The 22,606-nt window shown below is 43.4% G+C and overlaps 3 protein-coding genes and 1 pseudogene across 3 annotated transcripts; all 4 read right to left on the bottom strand.

Annotated features, from left to right (window-relative positions):
- Positions 1–495: 495 nt before the first annotated feature.
- LOC104449842 (protein NRT1/ PTR FAMILY 5.10) lies at positions 496–4,618 on the bottom strand. The gene is given in 5 exon segments (XM_010064125.3): positions 496–1,414; positions 1,417–2,012; positions 2,346–2,890; positions 3,667–3,884; positions 3,995–4,618. Coding segments are annotated over 5 exon segments (1,713 nt in total). The 5' UTR covers positions 4,149–4,618; the 3' UTR covers positions 496–1,214.
- Positions 4,619–5,562: 944 nt separating this feature from the next.
- On the bottom strand, positions 5,563–6,985 carry LOC104452020. The gene has a single exon (XM_010066558.3). The coding sequence runs from the start codon at positions 6,831–6,833 to the stop codon at positions 6,000–6,002; it is 834 nt and encodes a 277-aa protein (XP_010064860.3). The 5' UTR covers positions 6,834–6,985; the 3' UTR covers positions 5,563–5,999.
- A 3,919-nt stretch (positions 6,986–10,904) lies between these two features.
- LOC104449844 (UDP-glycosyltransferase 88F4) lies at positions 10,905–12,659 on the bottom strand. Its single transcript, XM_010064127.3, is given in 2 exon segments — positions 10,905–11,897; positions 11,900–12,659. Coding segments are annotated over 2 exon segments (1,485 nt in total). The 5' UTR covers positions 12,638–12,659; the 3' UTR covers positions 10,905–11,150.
- Positions 12,660–19,193: 6,534 nt separating this feature from the next.
- On the bottom strand, positions 19,194–20,796 carry LOC120294781 (annotated as a pseudogene).
- Positions 20,797–22,606: the final 1,810 nt, after the last annotated feature.

Here is a 22,606-nt window from a genome sequence, read left to right on the forward strand (position 1 = left end):
AAAGAACACCACACAAATCGTTAATACCGGGTTCTTCTTAACTAAGGAAGTCTGATGCCACTACTACACGATTCTCCTCACATCTTCATCTAGCTTATTTCCATTTTAACCGGGTGTCGTATTGCATTGGGATCCCTTCGCGCATTCGATCTTGATGGTCTTCCCTAAATTTTTAAGTACCATCTCCTAATTTTTATTGGTACAGAACAGAATTTGTAATGTTTGAATTGCATCTCAGCTCCCTCTTTCGCTTAACGCGCGCGAGCGAACCGTGAAAAGTTTCCAGACTGGGCAATGCGCGGTGACTGTCTGAACAGAGCGAGAATTCCGCAATGGAAAATGACCAGTTTTGATTTGGACTTTGCAGACAGAGAGAGAGAGAGAGAGAGAGAGAGCAGAGAGATTCGAAGTAAAAAAATTCAAGAACGGTGGAGTTTGCATTTGACATCCAATCAATGGAAAAGAGAGAAGCGAAATAGAACAAGGAAGAGGTGCTTGTTCAAAGGGCAATCTCGCTTTTTTCGTGGTTACCACGCTGTTGATTAGCAATTTCGTTATCATGTACACAAGTCAAAATTCCATGGCCAAACGGAGCAATATCGAAAGACCCAGAAAAGAAAATGAAAGAAAGAAAATCCCCACCGAATCGAATCCCATCTACCAATCAAACTCAAGCGAGGAGAGGACTCCGACAACTCTCAAGAAACCCAACATCCCCGCCGTTGTTGTCGCCGTCGCCGTCCTCCTCGCAGATTAGAAAGCTCCAGACAAATGCACAGCACCAGTGCAGCTTTTCTGCAGATTTCACTACCCCAATTCCCTAGTAGAAAAAAAGGTCCATTAAATAAAGTCCTACGGCTCAGACAACCCGCCTGACATCGGGTGGATCCTGCGTGAGCCGACATGATGCGGCAGTCGACATGCATTTCGCTCACTTTCCCGGGCGAACCAGCCTGATGTTCTGCTAATACAACTTCCCGAAACTCATGCCCGGAAGCCACTCTTATAGAATAACAGAGAATCTCAAATTATGAATACAACTCGACTTCATATTCGCATGATTTTTCTTCAGGATCGCACCAACCATTGCTCTGAAGAAAATAATGTATGATTGAAACTACACTGAGGTGGCTGAAAATTCGAGAGGAAAAGAAGAAAGAGGAGCAAAACTTTCTGATCTATCTAGTACGATTTCAATCACTGTGTACAGATCATCAGCTTGCCCTCCACCGATATATGTAGGCCATCGCGCAACAGGAAAATAAGGCTAATCCAACTGCACCCAACCCAGCGAGTAGCCAATAGAAGTAATCGAGATGTGCCTTGTTAAGATTATTTGAAAACCAACTGTCAGTACCGGTCGCTGCTTCAATGATCGAGATAAGGATGCTGCTTAGAATGCTCCCTACGCCATAACACCAAGGAAAAGAGACATCCCAACGCTCCTTAATTCGGAGGGGACCTGATCATAGAAGAACTCTTGCAGACCAACCGTGGTCAAAACTTCAGCGAGCCCGAAAAGTCCGTATTGGGGAACCAACAACCACACACTCATTGGAATTGTGGCATTCGGTATATCCACCAGCCCGTATTCTTGGGCAATTTCCAGTCTTTTCGTTTCAACTAGGGCTGCAGTGACCATAGCAAGAATGGAGAAGAACATCCCAGCCCCTATTCTTTGCAGTGTTGTGATTCCAGAGGGTTTGTTGGTTAAACTTCTCGCAAAAGGGACGAAAACCCGATCATATATCGGGATAGTGATGACAATGGCGAGTGCAATAAACACTTGGAGTGATGCAGCTGGTATTTCAAAGCCTGGGACAACGGTTCTGTCCATTGTGGCTCCTTGCTTCGTAAAGAAGGTTGAGGTTTGTGCATAGACAATGGCAACTGGCAGACTTGTCAGCCATATTGGAACAAGCCGTAGCATGGACTTCGCATCTTCAACATCGTTGACGTTAGTTTGGTTTTCTTTCGAGTCATCTGTTATTATCAAAGCTTTGTTTAGAAACCTGCAAGATTGAGATATCTATTTGAGTCTCAAATATGTAGGCATCAAGTGACCTGAAGCTAATACAAGTAATGAAAAAGAAAAAAAATGATATGTGCATGTAGCATTAGTTCCTAGTTTAGTCACTGCTTTATCAAAGGCAAACAGAATTTAGTTGGATAACTGGTCAGTCGAGCTTGCTAAGACTAATATTTACATGTGCATTGAACCTGCCACCATTTACATTGTTGAACCTTGAGCTTAGAAGATGCTGCAATTTGTGCTACCAGGATATGCAGAGAACTGGCAAGAGAAAAAAAGAAAAAAAAAGGAAAGGCATCAATGAATTTCTTACTTGAATTGCTTGTAATTCTCTAGAGGCAATTTTAGAGCTTCCTCTTCATTAGGCAACGATGGAGCATTCTTCCGCCAATTTTTAGCTGCAGCAACATAAACACGACCAATTCTTATGAATGGGCTCCTTCCATTACTTCGGTCGCTGAATCTATAAGTCCTCGTCCCCATCAAGAAAATGGCCAATGCGACTACCATTATAATACAGGGAATTCCAAATCCAAGGCTCCAGTTGAGGTTGTCTTGAATGTAAACTAAGACCACAAGTGTCACCGTGACTCCTGCACATAAGCAAAAAAACCACCAGTTGAAGAAGGAGCTTTTAGCTTTGCTCTCCACTGGGTCTCGTCCGTCAAACTGATCTGCCCCAAAAGCTTGAACACATGGTTTATGGCCAGCTTGTCCAATTGCCACCATATAGAGAGAGCAGAAAAACAAGACGACGTGGAGTTTAGAGGACGGACAGGATGTTATCTTGGTGGTGTTTTGGCATTCAGATGTGCCAAGAGAAGTGAGAACAGCCGATAGAGTTAGCAAAGCAAGTCCCTGCCACAAATTTCATAACAATCTCAGTCCGCTACCATTTAAGCATGACAGAAGATCCGAGAATAAAAGATTAAACACATATCTGCAAGCATCAACTACAAAGGGCCATTGCCACTTTATGAAATCTGGGGTTCTAAATCTTCTTTAAAAATTAGCCACCTCAAAAAGGATTGCAACTAAGACATGTGATGCAAGGCTAGTTTCAGTAACTCAAGCAGGTTTCCAGCAATGTGCTCAACTGGGACCGAACTCTCTCTATCAAGCAGTATCTGAACACGGTTGAGTTCATGCAGTTGTCTCCTAATCCTCTTCCCCCCCTTTTTCCTTCCATTTCTTAGTAGAGTTTGTGTCCATAATGCAGTTGTCAAGAAAGAACTTCTGAGCGACTTCCCATTTTCCTTCCGTTCTTTAAAACACACGCCCACGAAAAAAGAAAAGAAAAGGTACTGCTTTTCTGCAGTTCATACTCTCAGCAGAATGAATTGGACCTGCCTGCTTGTTAAATTTCAGTATCATCTCGGGTTCTATAAAGATAACTCCGTTCAGTCAATTGCTTTTCTTAAAAGTTGATAGGAAGTTTTCGTTTCAATTTCAAGAAACACTGTTATTACTGCCAAAAGAAAAAAAAGGTCAATTGCACGGTTATCTAAACAACCCTATATAAGCTCCATTCACCTAATCACTCTTTCAATTTCAACTGACTCCAAATTAACGGTAGACGTCAATCTTGATTTGATAGATAATCGCGACAAGAAATGAGTAAGCGTGGAACGAACCAAAATATAGAGAAACGACGCAATGATGATGGTTCGGTAACGTCCCAGGTAAGAATCGGCGACAAAGGCGCCGACGAGAGGCAGCAGAGACGCCGCCCCCGACCACGCGTTGACGTTCTCCGCCGCCGCCGCCGTCGACTCCCCTAGCGGCCCCGTCAAATAGCTGATCAGGTTCGCCTCTATCCCATAATACGCAAATCGCTCGGCAACCTCCACGCCTGGCAATCAGCAACACGGCATCAAAAGACTCGAACTTGACCAACACCCACGCGGCGAAATCACGCCTTTCGCGCGGATCAGGGCAACAAGACTCCTTTAAACTCTTTACCGATGATGAAGGACGCGGATCTCCACCCGCCGGAGCAGGATCTGCGCGCCGGGCGACCCTTGGAGTCGACGGCGCCGCCCACGATGTCGCCGCCGCTGAGGAGCGGGCGCTCCTTCTCCGGCGAGCCCGCGCCGGAAGAACCGGGTGGGTCCATCTGGGTCGCTTCCGCAGAGAGGATTCTTGATTTCTTGGCAACTGCTCCGCTCCTGTTCGTCCGGGTCCCGAACGACTATCGGTCTTTATTCGCATGCTGGCGGCGCTGTTCATTGGTAGGGGGAATTGGAATCCACGAAGCGAGTCTACAGTGAGGGAAGCGAACGTTCCGTCTGCTTTTGCATCAATGCCTGCCCAAGAAAGGAATTGCCGAGGAAATCGCTCAGGCCTGCATTCAAGAAGAAAAGGAGGCATGCGTCGCTTCCCTCCTTGGATGGAACAACCCCCCGAATTCACGGGGCCATTTCAATCCGTTCCTGATTCGGGATTTTACGTCCACGCCCGACTCGAACGCGGGATTCATCGAGATGGAAAGGAGATCAACATCCGTGACGGAGCCCATCGATGGATTCGGAATCGAGCAAACGACTTGTTCAATCGTTCGAGAGTCAGTCTCAACAACTCTCTCTTGTACCATCGGGTTCAGTGTTGGTGGTCCATTCTCTTTTCAGGTGAAGTTGAATCTAAATTCACACGGCATTTTTTTATTTTTTCAAAGGATAACCGTATATATTACTTAAAATAATTAATTAATGAAAAATATCGTTGTAAATCATGATAATTTGTGTTGTACTTTCGTGGATGATAAAAATGTTTTTCATTTGTCATTTTTATAAGCAATGTGAGCAATCATTTTTTTAAAATTTTTTTAGGTATATATTTTCTAAAAAGTCAAAATGAGCTTTTTAGTTAGTTTTGGTTCCGAATCTAGCCTCATAATTACTTTAGGACTAAGATTAGTTTCTCGATTATGTAATAAATTTCAAACCAATAGCTACTACAATAAATATAGAGCCATTTTTTCAACAAGACATCAATTTTAAATGAAAAAAAAGAACAAAACAAAAGCCATCTTACCTACCATGATAACAAGATCAATGAATATATATTCTTTTGCAGGGAAATAATTTCTAGAAAAGAGGAGGCAATTTGAGTAGTGATTTGGGAGGCAGATTACCGCATTAAATTGCAGCCTCGGGTTGTTGATAAATCACAATAAACTTCGATAGAGGTTGAGTAGAACTATATATATACATATCCATTGAAATTTTTTTTTTTTGGTCAATATAAAATAGCTCACTTAAAACTTCAAAATTGATTTGATAGAAATTTGACATTTTCTTGTCTCCAATCTAAATTGGCATTTTCCTCAGCTTTCACGTACATTCACTTTGCATCCTCAAATTTTAGGATCTCTAATTTACATTTATGTCTAAATTCCATAATTTGAATGATCAAAATTACAAATTCTATAATAAACACCAAAGATCATAGAGACCCAAAAGTAGTGTCATAGGTGCTTTGCCGGTCATTGAGTATATACTTGGTAATTAAGAAGCAAATCAGTCGATGTCTTTGACCGGAGCCAACGCAAAATGTAATATATGATAATTCAAATGTAGACTTTACAAATAAGGAAAACAAAAGCTCCAACCCATCCGAGCAATCCCATGGGCCATGGGATTCCAGCACCACTATCTCGTATCTATTTATCCCAATACATCAAAAAGAAGTCCACGCAAATCGTTAAAATCGGGTAACTTCTTAACGAAGGAAGTCTGATGCTACTACACGATTCTCCTCACCTCTTCATCTGGCTTATTTCCAATTTAAGCGGGCATCGAATCGCATTAGGATCCTTTCGCGCATTCGATCTCAATGGTCGTCCCTCAAATTTTAAGTACCATCTCCTAATTTCCATCGATACAGAAGAGAATTCTTAATGTTTGGATTGCATCTCAGCTCCCTCTTTCGCCTAACAAGCGCGAGCCAACCGTGAGAAATTTCCAAACTAGGCAATGCGCAGTGACCGACTGAATAGAGCGAGAATTCCGCAGTGGAAAATGGCCAGTTTTGCTTTGGACTTTGCAGACAGAGAGAGAGAGAGAGAGAGAGAGAAAGAGAGAGAGACTCCAAGTGAAAAGTTGAAGAATGGTGGGACACTGCATTTCACATCCAATCGATAGAAAAGGGAGAGGAGCGAAATAGAACAAGGAAGAGGTAGATTGTTCAAAGGGCAATCTCGCTTTTTTTCGCGATTACCACGCTGTTGATTAGCAATTTCATCATCATGTACAAAAGTAAAAATTCCATGGCCAAACGGAGCAAAATCGAAATTCCCAGAAAAGAAATTGAAAGAGAAAGAGAAAGAAAATCCCCACCGAATCAAATCCCATCTACCAATCAAACTCAAGCGAGCAGAGGACTCCGACAGCTCTCGAGAAACCCGACATCCCCGTCGTCGCCCGTCGCCGTCGCCGTCGCCGTCGTCCCCGCACTCGTACACAGATCCCACCAGCCTCAGCTGATCTTCCAAGTACCGCTGGAGCAACGCCCCCACCTCGCTCTCCCCGCCGCCGCCGCCGCCGCCGCCGCAGCGCCCCTCTTCGCATCTCCGCAGCCGCTCCGCCGCCTCTTCCTCCTCATCCTCCCCTTCCTCGCCTCCGCCGCAGCCCTCGTCCCCGGATCTCCTCTTCCGGCAGCAGAGCCGGAGGCAGAGCTCGGCGGCGCAGAGCAGGGGGAAAGTGGCGCAGAGCAGGGGGACGAGCACCGGGGAGCAGAGCGCCAGCAGGAGGCAGCGGCCGCTCCGGTGGCGCGCGCGGAGCCACGTGGCGACGGCTAGCATGGCCCTCGCCGTCGGCGACGCGGGCGGGCGGCGGGGGCGGCGGCGGCGGCGGCAGGGGATCCATGGGGCGGCTGGGGGTCATGGGGGTGAGGGGAAGGCGTGATGTTGGGTTGGGAGAGAAGCATTCGAAGAAAGCCCACATGACCCGGAAAGTATTTTTTATAGGCGGGCGCACATGTGAACCAGTCATTGCTGCGTTCCATCGATTCTATTCTAATCACATTGATCAATCCTCCCACCTCCCCTTCTTTTTTCTTAATTAATTGTTTAGTTAGTTAGTTAATTAATTAATTAATTAATTTGATGGACCCGCTAAACATTGTATTATACTCGAATATGTTCTTCTCAAGAAAATATAAAGTAGGCATGCCCACTTGAAAAATAAAAAAACACAGTCGCCCGAGTAATTTTCTACCTATTCTATGTGTAGGATTGACTTTCGATGCAGCTTTATCTATTGAAACAAGCATCGAGTTCGGTTCAGACCGAGGAAGCGATTTGGTCGGCTCAATTCCTAATTTCTAAAATGCTCAGTATAAACTTCTAGTTCCGAATCAAAATATAAGGTATTAAATGAAACAGTTTAGACACATTGAATGTGTTTCGACGAGAGAGATAGTCTGATTGGTTCAATTGTTAATTTCAAGAATACGTGAGTCAAATCTTGGATTTCTCTCCCCTCTCCTACTATTCTTGTTACCTCTGTTGAATTAAAGCACTAAGCTGATAAAGGCTAACGGATTAGCAATATATAAAATCTTTTTTTCCTACCATAGTAAATAGATGAATTTAAAGCATCATGTTCTTCTGACATGATTAAGAATGTAGAAACTAAAAGATCAAATTTTTATAGCCCTAAGCAAAAGAACAAAGTACTGAAAATGCAGAGCGATGAGTTTTCGATGGCGAGTTCTCGATTAGGCGTTGACATGAATCAAGAAAGTAGGCCCGCAGACATTAAAGGGCCCAAACCTTTTTTTTTGAATTTGCAATGTTTTCCCCCACTTTCAAGCCCAGCTTTTTAAGACCACTTTTGTATAGTAAATGGGCCAAAGCCTCCCGCTGGATCCGGCATTGAGAAAAAAATTGAACTGAAACTAAAAGCTTCAACGCCTATAAAACATTCATATAACCACTTGAACAAAAATGCAATTTTAGGTGGCCTGATACCCTATTAACCTCCAACTTTAACTATTGTCCCAATTTTACATTTGAGCTCATAAAAAACCCTCAATTTTAGGTCATGTTTCAATTATACCATAAACTTTTGTTTGTCCTATGAAAATCCCTCAACTTTAGATTTTGTTCCAATTTTATCCTAAATTTTTATAGTCTTATAAAAACTGCAAAATTTTACTTAAGTCCCAAATCTGCCCATATTAACCTTCCCTCCAAATTTCTTGCCGACAACTGAGAGATTAAAAAACTCCCAAGCACGAGCTGTTCAAGCATCTCGAGCACAAGCTTTCCAACCATAAGAGATAGAACATTTTCGAGCATGAGAGATCACAAGTGCAAAATCACTAAGGGTGATTTCGATGGAGGGTTAATGGAAAGCAAATTTGGGACTCAAGTAAAATTGGTGATATTTTATGAGCTAAAATATGGGCTGAAATTGAACTTGGACCTAAAGTTGACATTTTTTTTATGAGACAAAAAAAAAAATTTAGGGTAGAATTGGTACCGAACTAAAATTGAGGGTTTTTTTTTATGATACAAAAATACAATTTAGAGCATAATTGAGACTTGACCTAAAGTTGGGATTTTTTTATGGGACAAAAAAAACATTATGTTAGAATTGGGACATGACCTGAAGTGTCGGTGAAATATATTTCAAGAATATGGATGGATCGATATAAATTGACAAAGGTTGCTGGTTGGACAAGAAAGTAAATCACAAGATATCTAAAGGTATGAAAACTAAAGCCAATCACGGCCAGCAATATAAATTGCAAAATAGTGAAAAATAAAGATAACTTTACAAAGAATGTCATTCAATGATCGATTAGGATCCTTTACAAAGATTTCGTCCATCTTATTAGGCCATCCTTTAAGAGTAAATCAAAGATTTCGTCCATCTTATTAATATCAAATAAGTAAACTTAAGTGCCTTTAGCTTTTACCATTCTTTTTCCTTTTACTTTGTCAGGCTTTAGGAATCAACAATTGTAAGGCTCGTTGAGCATCATAACTACCACATTTATTCCAATATTTTAATTCAGGATAGATTTATTCTTTGGCTCATAATTTTCATTAAAGCCACGGTTTGTGCAAAGTTTTCATGTCAAAGAATGATTTTTGATACTTATAATTATATTTTAATTAACATGGCTAGAGCTGGTATTAGGGAATTATGGCATGTGAGTTCTTGGCAAACAAAATGGGAGGGAGCCAAATCATGAGTTTCATTCTTGTGATTGTAAAAAAAAATTCTAAACTAAAAGATCAAATTATATAAATGGGAAAAATTGTTAAAGTATTCTGATTGAATTTCATTGCATACAAATGTAACATTTAATTTTTTTTTTTAATGTTATATAAGGAAATTGAAATGATATGTTGACAAATTTATTTTGAAAAGATAATTTGAAATTTAAATTGCTTTTGATAATTTTTTTAATACCACATATCTTATCATGTGTACTTTTTGTTGGGATTAGTTATAATTGAAATAATATTTTATTCGATCATGCATTGTTAAAGAGATTGAAAATTCGAACCCACTATTTGGCGTGTTTTTTATTAGGGGTTCCCATTACCGTTTGTAGTCAAATCACGATCATGGAGTGCTTGTGTCCTGACGATTGAGCGATATGATCGCTGCTAGTTGTAATCCATCAAGTTGCTAGTTGTAATCCATCAAGTTCAACGCAAGGGCTTTCTTCGTCTATTCTCTTATATTTTCACGGTGGAAGGCCTGAATCTTCCATCTTCCGGTTACCTATGTCCACCTCTCTTTTAGACAAAAGAGAGGATGCGTGATTTTTTGTGCAGAAGGACCAGCTGCCCCAACTCGTTGACGTGGCTTCACGTCTCGAGTGGGTCGGGATCCGACAAATATTTCGTCGGCAAATCCATGGCGCGAGGACAGGACGCATGACCAGGCGTGTCCTTGAATGCGGCTCGCTGAAGAACGGTAAACGTAAACGTAGCCCAGCCAGCCAGTCATAGTGGCATCTACTTGTATCAGAGGCTATCAAAGCCTCCTGCATCGACGTTAAAATGCATGTCGGGGGTGAGAACATAGTTGAACCCCGTCCGTCTTTGTGCGAACGTTTGCGTTCGTGCCGTGGCGTCAGCCTGTGATGAACTTAATTGCAAGTTCTTATACTCCCTTAAAGTTACCATTAACCTAGCAAACCCAATATCGATGAAACATTTATCGGCTATTGTGATGCATAAGAGCGGCCCAATTTACTCAAATTATTGTTGGGGGCACAACTCACAACATATATACGTCGAAAGAAAATTGATCGACCGCCAATATATATTGAGAGTGTACAACCAATACCTTTATTTGGGGAGATCGTCAAAAGAGAATTCAAGTCCGATAATAGATCTACTCTCCTTAATTTAGGTATCTTTCTAATCCAACTTCATTCCTTACGGACTTGTGTTGTTACGACACAACACTCACCTAGTTATTGCTATTTACCTCACATTGCTATTTGATACCTACCTGAAATCCGCAACTACCAAAACGCCCATCTACTTGGCAATTATTGGTTTTGATACCATTTATTGAGAGTGTGCAGTAGAAATCCGATATCTTCACTTGGAGAAATCGCTAAGAAAGAGCCCAAGTTTCAGCCTGTTAACATATCTAGTTAGATCTACATTCATTCAAAAAATTAAGTTAATAATTACAAATCGATTAGAACATATTAGCTATTCAACACCACATCAATTTTCTGATATGAGATTTCTCTAACACGACTTACACATATATTTTAACAATATACGCCTCCAAGTTCTTTTACCGACATGCCACCTTTATCTCTCATGGTCACCCGCGTGAGGGCAAACTGTGTACAATGCTTAGAACGAGCACACGATGCAGGAACCCAATACTTAATGAAACGCCTCCTTAAATTGCCCTTCCAAGGACGCATGAACGAAAGCAGGAACGTAAACGAAACATCAACCGCTCTGACCATGTTATTCTTAGGTTGGCCAATACATGGCCAAAGCGGGCACACGCAACTTAAAACCTATTCGATACAAATGAGGATTGATAATGTAAGATGAATCACACATCGATATAGAAAGAGATTTAGCTCGAACCCACGCCGCTGACGCGTAAATCCACCCTCACTTCTATTGAGCTCGCCGCATCCTGGCCTGCGGATGCGCATGAGGATTTCTCGGCTTCGGGAGGCCGCTCCATATCTCGGCCAACTTGGCCAGAGCCTCCGTGGAAGATCCGGAGTCTCCCAGAGCCTCGGCGGCCTTCTCTCTCGTCGCCCAGCTCTTCTCCCTCAGCTCTCGCCCGCGCTCCGAATCCATCAGCTCCCTCACCGCTCTCTCCACCTCGTCCCCGCTCACGAACCCGTCGCCGTCCCGCTGCTCCACGCCGATCGCCATCCCCATCTCCTGCACCAGGAAGTTCCTGTTCATGTGCTGCTCCGCGTACAGCGGCCACGCCACCAGCGCCACCCCCGCCGCCACCGCCTCCAGCACTGAGTTCCACCCGCAGTGCGTCACGAACCCCCCCACAGCCTCCTTCCTCACCACTGCTACTTGCGGCGCCCATGAACTCACCACCATCCCCCTCTCCTTTGTTCTCTCCAGAAAACCCTCCGGCACGAGCGCCTCCAAATCAACATCGCCGTCGCCGCCACCCTGGTCATGGCCGGGCGGGTTCTTCACCACCCACAGGAACCGATGACCGCTCTTTTCCAGCCCGCCCGCCACTTCCTTGGTCTGCTCGGCCGAGAACCTTCCCCGGCTTCCGAAGCACAGAAAGACCACGCTCTTCCTCGGCTGCTTGTCCAGCCAACACAGGCAATCCTGCTGCCTGCCGCCGACAGCGCTGTCGCCGGCACGTGAGGACTCGTCTGCAATCAGGGGCCGATACAGTACACCGGTGGAGTCGGTGCGTCTGGCACGCACGCGCCGCTGGCGATGAGCTCCACTGCCTTTGGCTCGAGCTCTTCAAATGTGTTCACCAGAATCCCATCCGCCTTGCTTAGCTGGTCACAGAAGTAGAACATCTCTCCGTAGGCCGGGTCGTCCTGATCGAGTGTCGGCTCGGGCATCTCCGTGGCCTTCAAGGATGGAAGGCCTGGGAACTCCAGGACGACCCCATCCTGGTCCTTGAAGCTCTTAGTCGAGCGCTAAAAAATTCTCGGGAAATAAAGGAACGCGGCAAGAGCCGACGCACCAGAGGTGTAGAAGTAGTACGTGGGAATGTTCAGCTCCCTCGCTATGGGCAGCGCGGAGGAGCAGGAGACGTCGATGATAAACGCTCTCACGGTGGCGGCAGCAGAGATGTCTCGTAAGGACTGAAGGACGTTGGTGGAGTTTTTGCGCATGAACTCGAAAGCCACGGCCGCGTGGCTCCGAGGCGGGTTGGCTGGGTCAACGGAGACTGGAGGGAGGCGGCGGAAGGAGATGGAAGGGTGGGAGCGAGAGATGGAGTCGATGTAGGAGGAGATGGTAGGGGAGTCGATCAAGCCGACGGTGAGGAGGACGGTGATGGAGAACCGGTGGGCTGGGCGGCAGAGGATGCGCTTGCTGAGCTCGACGGTGGAGATGAGGTGGCCGATCTCCGGGAATGTGTACAGGACGATGGTGTCCTCCATTGTCGTCGCTCTCTGGTTTGTGCTTGTGGCCAGCTGGTTGGGAAGAACTGAACTTCACTTGCAATGATCAGACCAAGTAACGGAGATGTGCCGTGGGGACACCCAGGTAATTAGTGATGCCGGGCAAGATTCGGTCCTCATTTACCATAAGAATATTAGTTCGGGCAAGATAAGGTCCTCATTTACTATAAGAGTATTGCTTACGTGACTATTCTTAATTCACTCCGAAAAAAATAGCATATTTTGGATAAAAAAATAAATAAAAAATAATTATAAAGAGAAATACTTATTTGATTGTCCATAATTTACTATTAACAGCCTTTTTTTTGCCGAAAAATAAATAATATATAATTAGAAATTGTTTTAAAATTCACTTCTTCAAATATTTATGGCCCACAACATGTTATTACCCTCATAGTGATCGAAAGATTTTTATGCTAACAAACCCCAATTATAAATTAATGTAATGTCTATTCTTTCAAGAATTTATGTCTTGCAACATACTGTTATTTACTGTTACACTAGTAAAACCCTTTACAAGAATTAGCTAATTAAGAAGAAGAAAGTTTTCCTTTGTTTTTGATGATGTATAAATGTGTGACTTTCTTTGGACATAAGAGCTAAAAGCTAAAATCTATAATGCTCCTGTATCAAATATTACAAAGGTTTTTGGTATAATGGTTTCAAGGGAAATTATTTATAAAGAGAGAGAGAGAGTCTTAAACCTATTATACTTGTATCAATTTAATCCTAAACCTTTCAATTATATCAATTTAATCATTAACCTTTAGAGGATTTGCTAATTATCTAATCCTTTTGGCCAATTTTGAATTGAAAAGGTTGTTATGATAATTTTATGTGGCAGGGTCAACGTTTAAAAAAATTGCAATTTTTAGATTTTTTTTTTTACTTTTTATTCTTTTTTTCTTCTAGTTCTTAGCCATTGAGGATGCCAACTAACACTCACCTACTTTGGGTGAGGGCCTCATCTTGATCCGGACAAAGGCTCGACACCTTTGCCTGTGGCGAGAGGGTGTTGCAACCCTTGCCTAATTTGGGTGAGGTGTCGCCTATGGCCAACAACCTCTCCAGTCAAAAGTTAAAAAAAAAAAAAAAAAAGAGGAAAAGAAAAGAGAGAAGAAAAAAAAAAATAAGAAGTTAACATTTTTAAAAATGATCTATATTAATGACGATTTTGCTAGGTAGGATGGTTAGTGCTGATTAGATCACCACATCCACATTTTTTTTATCAAAATTAATTGGAATGACTAAAATAAATGCAATAAATTTGGGATTTTTGGTAGTTTTCCCTATATTTTCAATTTCATGTAGTAGCACCGAATTTGAAATGATTTACAATTTGATATAATTTTATTATGTGACCGATGCAATTTCACACCGCAAAAGACCTAAAAGAGCCTCTCACGTATGTCAATTTCTCCTAATTTATAACACAAAATAAAAGGAATAAATGACTTGAAGGAAAATTGTTAATATCTTCTGAAGACTTAATATGTTCTCTAAAACTATGTCAATAATAAGCTATGATCGATAATGAATTTACTCTTGCGGTCGCGCATCCCATCCATTTAGTGTACTTTTAGTTTTAGGTACAAAAGCATGGTGTCTCCTTCATGATCTTGAAGGAAAAATGAGCCCTAGACATATGTAGGAAAAGGAAGGAGAGCAACATAATTTCATCGTAAATCAAAATATCACTATAAATCAAACGATATAACACTCTCAATGTTTCTTGGCCCCCAATCATACCGACACATTATTTAGCCCCCGCACTTGCTCACAAAATAATCTTGAAAGAAAATTATCCATACAACAAAAGATTTGTATTGGTAAATTAGGTTTATACTAAAGGGCATAATTGCCATGGTATTGTTTCAGCCCTAAACCCTAGATATATATTGTAAATTACTTATCAATGAAAACAATGTTTGCCCAAACTCTTCATGGTATCAAAGCGGTGATCCTCAAAGCCCATCTCTCACGTCCAAAGTTGCCGTCTTTTTGGCACGACTGCTGCCACCATTCACCGTCCGTCACCAGATGTGTTTTCCCCTTTTTCTACTTGCTTATCGAGCAAGCCTATTCCCTTCGTCTGCTGCTCTAACTACGGCAAGTGCTACCCCTAGGACAAGGCGATCGAGAGGTTTCTAGTAAGGAACACCGTCGAGCAAGCTACGAATACTCCAAGCTCGTCAAATTCAAGAGTTGAACCTCGATCCTTCAATTTTTGTGCTCGAGAGGATGCTTCAAATTCAAGCTCGTCAAATTCAAGAGCCTCTTCCCCATGTTGTTTTCATTGGACCCAGATAAGACCCTCTTGCCAACAATCAATTTTTTTGTGCTCGAGAAGGTTTTCCGACCTCAAATTAGGCAAAGCAGCTAATCTTTTGGGCGCAAGTCACCATGGCAACTGAGTCTCAAGCCTCTTCAGCCAACGTAACCGCATTTGAGCGGTCGAACATCCCTTATTTTGTGCGTCCTTCTGATAACCCTGGATCTAATCTCGTTGGCATGGTCATTACGGGTGACAATTACAACAATTGGTCCTTTGCCATGGAGATTGCTCCTTTTGCTAAGAACAAGATGATGTTTGTTACTAGAGAAATTAAAAAACTAGCCGTAGACGATCCTCCCTATGCGTCATGGATTTGTGTTAACAATATGATTCTTTCTTGGATTCTTAATTCCATCCATCCAAATTTGGTGTCAACAATTCTCTACACAGAGTCAGTTGCAGATGTTTGAGCCAATCTCCACGAACGTCTTTTGCCATCAAATGGTCCTATGGTTTTTCATCTCGATCAATATGCACCCTTACTTAGCGTGATGATGTTATGACCAAGTACTACAACAATTTGCGAAGCTGCTGAACTGAATTGAATAATTTGGATCCGTTACCACAATGCTCTTGTTCGGCTCATTCTATCATCACTAAACAATAAGAGAATCGGCGCTTGTTTCAATTCCTCATGGGTCTCAATCCAAGGTATGCTAATGTTACTAGTCAAATTTTACTAATGGATCCATTACCTAGTGTTGCACGTGCATATGCACTAGTTCTTTAGGATGAGTCGCACCACCATATCCAATTGGACTACCCACTGTCTGACCAAATCAGCAAATTGCTTAGCACTCATGGTAGCCCTGCTCTCTTGGCACTCCCCCTCCGTTTGCCAACCTAGCTAAATGGACAAATACGTCTCGTAGTCGGGAAAGATGTGTCCATTGTGGCATCTTGAGACATACACGAGATGTGTGTTATCGACTTCATGGCTTCCCTCTCAATCACAAGTAGCACTGTGGATAGCCATCTACCTTCTCCTATCCCACGAACAACAAGTCTTGCCATACTTCCATTGCGGCACCTCGTTTGTTCACAAATAATCAATACAAGCAATTAGCGTGCTCATCGCATAAGGTAAACATCCAGAGCCAACCTCTCAGGTAATGTTCTCGGATTATCTACGAATTCATTTAATTCCGATACTTGGGTTGATGACATGGTGCCACCAACCACATTACATTTGAACCCGTCACCTTACAAACCCGACACAATACTCCCCTCTTGCTAAAATGGTAACCGTTTGTACTTGCTCTTACTTCGATTCGTCATTGGCCTCTGTATCAATTAGATGTGAATAACGCTTTTCTGCATGATGATCTCGATGAAGAGGTTTACATGAAGTTTCTACCAGGTTTTCATACGAAATGGGAGAATTTAGTCTATTGGCTTAAGAAATCACTCTATGGCCTTAAACAGGCATCGAGGCAATTTGTATTGACCATTGTCCTTGTTTATGTTGATGATTTGGTTATCACGGGTGATGATGAAGGTATGATTCAACTTCTCAAGCAATTTCTTGACACCCAATTTCGCATTAAGGACTTGGGTACTCTCAAATACTTCTTGGGCATTTAAGTTTCTCGTTCCAAGTCTAGGATTTTCTTGTCGTAAAAGAAATACGCTCTTGATATTTTGTTTGATGTTGGTCTTCTTGGAGGACGTCTTGTTGATACCTCGATGGAACCCAATGTACAATTTTCGAACTCCTCCCCAACTCTTAAGGATCCAAGTTCATATTGACAATTTATTGGTAGATTATTATATCTTACAGTAATTCGTCTGGATTTACTTTTTGTAGTGCAACATCTTAGTCAATTTATGCACTCTCCTAGTGAAGACCATTGAAATGCTGCCCGTCGCATTGTGCGATATCTCAAGCATGATCCTGACGTTGGTTTGTTTTTCCCATCCGATTCTACGCTCCAACTTCATGGTTATATGGATTATGATTGGGCATCTTGTCTACATCATCATGACAATCTGTTTTTGGCTACTGCATGTTTCTTAGTTTTTGTCCCATCTCATGGCGTTCCAAGAAATAAACCATTGTTGCCTATTTCTCATACCGTGCTATGGCATTTGCCGCATGTGAAATCACATGGCTTCACATACTTCTCTTGGATCTCCATGTCAACACTACGGCTGTTGATCTTTTTTGTGATAAAAGCAGCCATCCACATTGCCACTAATCCTGTCTTCCACAAATGCACCAAACACAGAGATTTACTATCACTTGGTTCGTGATAAAATTCAAGATGGCACTTTGCGTACTCTTCATGTTTCCAGTCACTCTCAACTCGTGGACTTGTTCACGAAAAACCAGTCACATGTGATTTATTTTGTAATTTTAAAAATAAGTTGTTGACATGTTTGCATTCACCAACTTGAGGAGAAGTATTGATAAATTAGGTTTATACTAAAGGACATAATCGTTATTATATTGTTTTAGCCCTAAACCCTAGATATATATTGTAAGTTACTTCATCAATGAAAACAACATTTGCACAAACCCTATAATTTGTCTTTGGCATCATGGAGAAGTAATCCCCCAAAACCAACCAAGGCAAAAGGCTGCTCGATTTTTAGTGTAGTTCAACGACCCAAAGAACTCCCTCTGCCTGTCGACCGCATGAAGACCAAAACCCCAATTGAAGAACATGCATGTTGCCAAATTTCGGAAATCCTTTGCCGACTCGGGGCAACTCTCACGTGCAAAATGATTCCGCAAAATCGCTTGCGATGCTCAGACTTATCTGGCGGGCCGATAAAATCCAATTCGAATTTTCTTAATCTAGGTCGGTCGTAGCACATTAATCCGGGTTGGGTTTTGCTTAACGGGCTTGAACAAAGACAACGAGTCAGCATGGTAGAGAAGGTTTGATATGAACAGTGAGAGCTGTGACAAAAACAGGAGAGGGTTCTTCAGTACTTGCCAGTCTTATTCCAATTCAGAAATATCGCACCACTGGTTTATGTCACTCTCTATGTCATCATGGGCAATAGATGGGAAATGGCCACGGACATCGCTGTACGCGAAACCCAGTATGGACCCCATAAATATTAATACTCTTGGGACCATAGAAAGAGGGAGTCTGTCCTCTTATCGACTCATATGCTGCCCCTCGATCTGTAGTTCTTCGATCGTGGGCCGTAACAAAATTGGAGCTGATCGTCACGAATGGTCGGTCGGGAAAACCACTTTTAGACAAACGAATGATACACACGTTGGATCACGAGGACTTTCGTCCCAAAGTTCTGTCCCGTGTTGGGGCTTGAATGGGAAAATGGGAGGAAGAAGAGTCGACATCTCGAGATGGAATTTCTTTTCTTTTGCAACATTGTTATTTGGAAAAGAGAAATGTAGCTGACGACACTATTTCTCTGGCAAGAGCATCAGTGCAATCTTGACCCCATATTTCTTCTAGGAAACCGGACGACTGGGAAATCAAAATCCCAATCGGCGAATTTCCCATACATAAAGAAGTTTTGCCAAAAGTTAGTTAGAAGGGCAAAAAAGAAACATAAGATTATTAATGACCAAATATTGATATGATTTAATACTTGCATTATAAACTGTTCCAATGAGACGAAACACGGTTCTTTTTACTGAAAATTTGCGAGAAATTGCCGATCTGTCAATTTCAAGTCAACCACATTGTTCATACTCCACATAGGTTGAGATTTCTCAATAAATTGTGTCTTTAGGACGTATTAGAAATTGTAATTCCTAAAATGAAACAGTTTGTACTCATTTTACTTCATGAAACTCATTGTAATTTGATTTTTCTTTTCTATTTAGTCTCAAAATCCAACTCAAAAGAGCTTTTCGAAAAGAGGAGACTAGCTTGGATTTTAGCATGCAATTAAAAAGAGTTTTTGTTGAGTATATCTTCATGGACTTTGCTAACATAACATTTCTTGGGTATTATGAAAATAACAGTTTATCATGAGTAATAAATTTTTCAAGAAGTTCATCTCATAATAATTTATAATTTCTTGTAATTTGATTTTTGTTACCTAGAATACATTGTAATTCTTATAATACATTAAAAATTATCACGTAATTATTTTTCTTTATTAAATATCTCTTGAAATGACATTCAGATGGCATGTGAACAAAACAACATGCAATTCAAATATAACGTGATACAAATGAGTACTAACAATATTAAGATAAATCACGCGTAAACAAAAAAAAATAGTGAGTTGACACGGCGGGGGGCGCATCCAAGAACTCGTCGGCCTCACGAGTGGCGGCGGCCCCATATCTGGGCCAACTTGGCCAGCGCCTTCGTAGAAGATCCGGAGTCCCCCAGCGCCTCGGCCGCCTTCTCTCCCATCGCCCAGCTCTTCTCCCTCAGCTCTCTCCCGCGCTCCGAATCCATCAGCTCCCTCACCGCCCTCTCCACCTCGTCCCCGCTCACGAACCCGTCGCCGTCCCGCTGCTCCACGCCCATCGCCATCCCCATCTCCTGCACCAGGAAGTTCCTGTTCATGTGCTGCTCCGCGTACAGCGGCCACGCCACCAGCGCCACCCCCGCCGCCACCGCCTCCAGCACTGAGTTCCACCGCAGTGCGTCACGAACCCTCCACCGCCTCCTTCTGAAGCACCGCTACTTGCGGCGCCCATGACCTCACCACCATCCCCCTCTCCTTTGTCCTCTCCTGGAAACCCTCCGGCAGGAGCGTCTCCGAATCAACGTCGCCGTTGCCGCCGCCGCCCTGCACATGGCCGGGCGGGTTCTTCACCACCCACAGGAACCGATGACCGCTCTTTTCCAGCCCGCCCGCCACTTCCTTGGTCTGCTCGGCCGAGAACCTTCCCCGGCTTCCGAAGCACAGAAAGACCACGCTCTTCCTCGGCTGCTTGTCCAGCCAACACAGGCAATCCTGCTGCCCGCCGCCGACAGCGCTGTCGCCGGCACGCGAGGACTCGTCTGCAATCAGGGGTCCGATGGAGTACACCGGCAGAGTAGGCGCGTTTGGCACGCACGCGCCGCTGGCGATGAGCTCCACTGCTTTTAGCTCGAGCTCTTCAAATGTGTTCACCAGAATCCCATCCGCCTTGCTTAGCTGGTCACAGAAGTAGCACATCTCGCCGTAGGCCGGGTCGTCCTGATCGAGAGTCGGATCCGGCATCTCCATAGCCTTCAAGGATGGGAGGCCCGGGAACTCCAGGATGACCCCGTGCTGGTCCTTGAAGCTCTTCGTCGAGCGCGCGAAAATTCTCGGGAAATAAAGGAACGCGGCAAGCGCCGACGCGCCAGAGGTGTAGAAGTAGTATGTGGGGATGTTCAGCTCCCTCGCTATGGGGAGCGCGGAGGTGCAGAAGAGGTCGATGATGAATGCCCTCACAGGGGCGGCAGCAGAGATGTCCCGTAGGGACTGGAGGACGTGGGCGGAGTTCTTGCGGATGAATTCAAAAGCCACGGCGGCACCGCTCCGGGGCGGGTTGGCCGGGTCGACGGAGACGAGAGGGAAGCGGTGGAAGGAGCTGGAAGGGTGGGAGCGAGAGATGGAGCCGATGTAGGAGGTGATGCTTGGGTAGTCGGCCATGCCGGTGGTGAGGAGGACGGTGATGGGGAAATGGTGGCCGTGGCGGCTCAGGATGAGCTTGCCGAGCTCGACCATGGAAATGAGGTGGCCGATCCCCGGCGACGGGTACAGGACGATGGCGTCCGCCATTGCTGTTGCTCTTTGGTTTTGGGTTGTTGGCCAACCGGTTGGACACAACTTCCCCTTCACTTGGAAAATTGCGGGTGGTGATGATGTGCTCGCAGTTCGGACATGAATCATGCCGTGTTATCAAGTTCTTATGTCGTTTTTGCCACATAGCTCGTGGCTTTTGGTTTAAATTAAATTTCAAATGACTCCTCTAAAACTATGTCGACAAGAATCTATTTATCAATAATAAAGTGTCCAATACAAGAACCGAAACAAAAAATTGAAAAACTAGACATAATGGTCACCGAAACGGGCGCCCATATAAAGAGCCGCAGAAGCAATTGATATGCACTGAACTTACTCAGATGGGTCGCGCAAACCCGTGCATGTCATGCGTCACAGAAGAATCTAGGTTACAATTGTTTGTTCGAGCAAGACCAGATCCCACTAGTATACGTGACAGCTAACGCCATTTCAGACAGGGTGTAGGTGTTTAGGTGCAAAAGCACGTGTGCATTGAATTTACTCACGTGGTCGCACATCCCCGTCCACTCAGAACGTAGACTTTTAGGTGCAAAAACCATGGTGCCTCTCCACATTCTTGTAAAAAAAGAGCCTAGACATATGTTGGAAAACAAAAGGGAACTGCATAGAGTTTTACAGTAAATTAAGCGATATAATAAAGATTATAATCATATTGAAATCACTCAAATATTTTCAATGTTCTTCGCCCATCAATTATACCCTATAATCCCATACATAATGTGAAAAAGAAACATGCTTATGAAATAATCTCAAAAGAGAATTATTTTTATCAATACAAGATTTGTTTTCGACATTGCAAAGGAATAATCGCTCGAAACCAACCAAGGCAAAAGGTTTTCGATTTTTGAGTGTGGTTGAACGTACCTAGAGAAGAACTCCCTCTGCCTGTCCATGAAGACCAAAACCCCAACTTGAAGAACATATATGTAGCCAAAATTTGAAAACCCATTGCCAACTCGGGGCAAACTCCGGCTCAAATAGGAAACCAAGTTTCCGGCTCCGACGTGCAAAATGATTCTGCGAAATCGCTTGTGATACTTTGACTTATCCGGCAGTCCGATGCGAATTTTCTTAATCCGGGTCAAACGTAGCGCATTAATCGGATCAAGTTTTGCTCAATGGGCTTGAACAAAGACGACGAGTCAGCATGGTACAAAAGGTTTGGCATGAAGTCAATGAGAGCTGTGACAAAGACGAGAGGATTCTACAATTCTTGCCAGTCCTATTCCAATTCATAAACGTCACGCCACTGGTTTATGTCACTCTCTACGTCATCACGGGCAATCGATAGGAAAAGACCATAAACATCACTATACACGAAACCTAATATGAACCCCATAAATATTAAAACTCTTGGGACCATGGAAAGATCTGCACTTCATCAGATCGCGCTGTCCCCTCAATCTTGGCTCTTCGATCGTGGGCCGTAACGACATTGGAGCTATTCGTCACGAATGGTTCGGTTGGCAAAAACTACTTTCGGATAAAGAAAGGGTGCCTTGCTGAAGAAGACGAGCGAGCGAGCAAGCGAGCTTGATACGTGGACGCTCGTGCCACTGTTTACGTCGTTACCAAAGTGCGGCGGCGCGTTTGGCCGTCTCAAGCGAACTTCGCCGGGTGCTCGGGATGGTCTCGATAGCTCGCTTGCCATCGGAAAAACAAGTGAAGCACACGTTGGATCACGAGGATCTGTCCCGAGTTGGAGCTTGAATGGGAATTTGGGATGAGGAAGATTTGACATTTTGAGATGAAATTTCTTTCCCTTTGTAGCATTTTTGTTTAGAAAATAAAAATTACTTTGCTAGCATAATAATCTTTGGATTAATGTGAGAATAATAACTTGTTACGTATGAATTATAAATTCTTGAAGGAGTGGATGCACAACAATTTACAAT

The sequence above is a fragment of the Eucalyptus grandis genome, chromosome 6, assembly GCF_016545825.1.
Source record: "Eucalyptus grandis isolate ANBG69807.140 chromosome 6, ASM1654582v1, whole genome shotgun sequence".
Taxonomy (NCBI): Eukaryota; Viridiplantae; Streptophyta; class Magnoliopsida; order Myrtales; family Myrtaceae; genus Eucalyptus; species Eucalyptus grandis.

Coding starts and splice junctions, on each gene's coding strand:
- LOC104452020 (XM_010066558.3), bottom strand. CDS start 6,833: ATGCTAGCCGTCGCCACGTGGCTCCGCGCGCGCCACCGGAGCGGCCGC.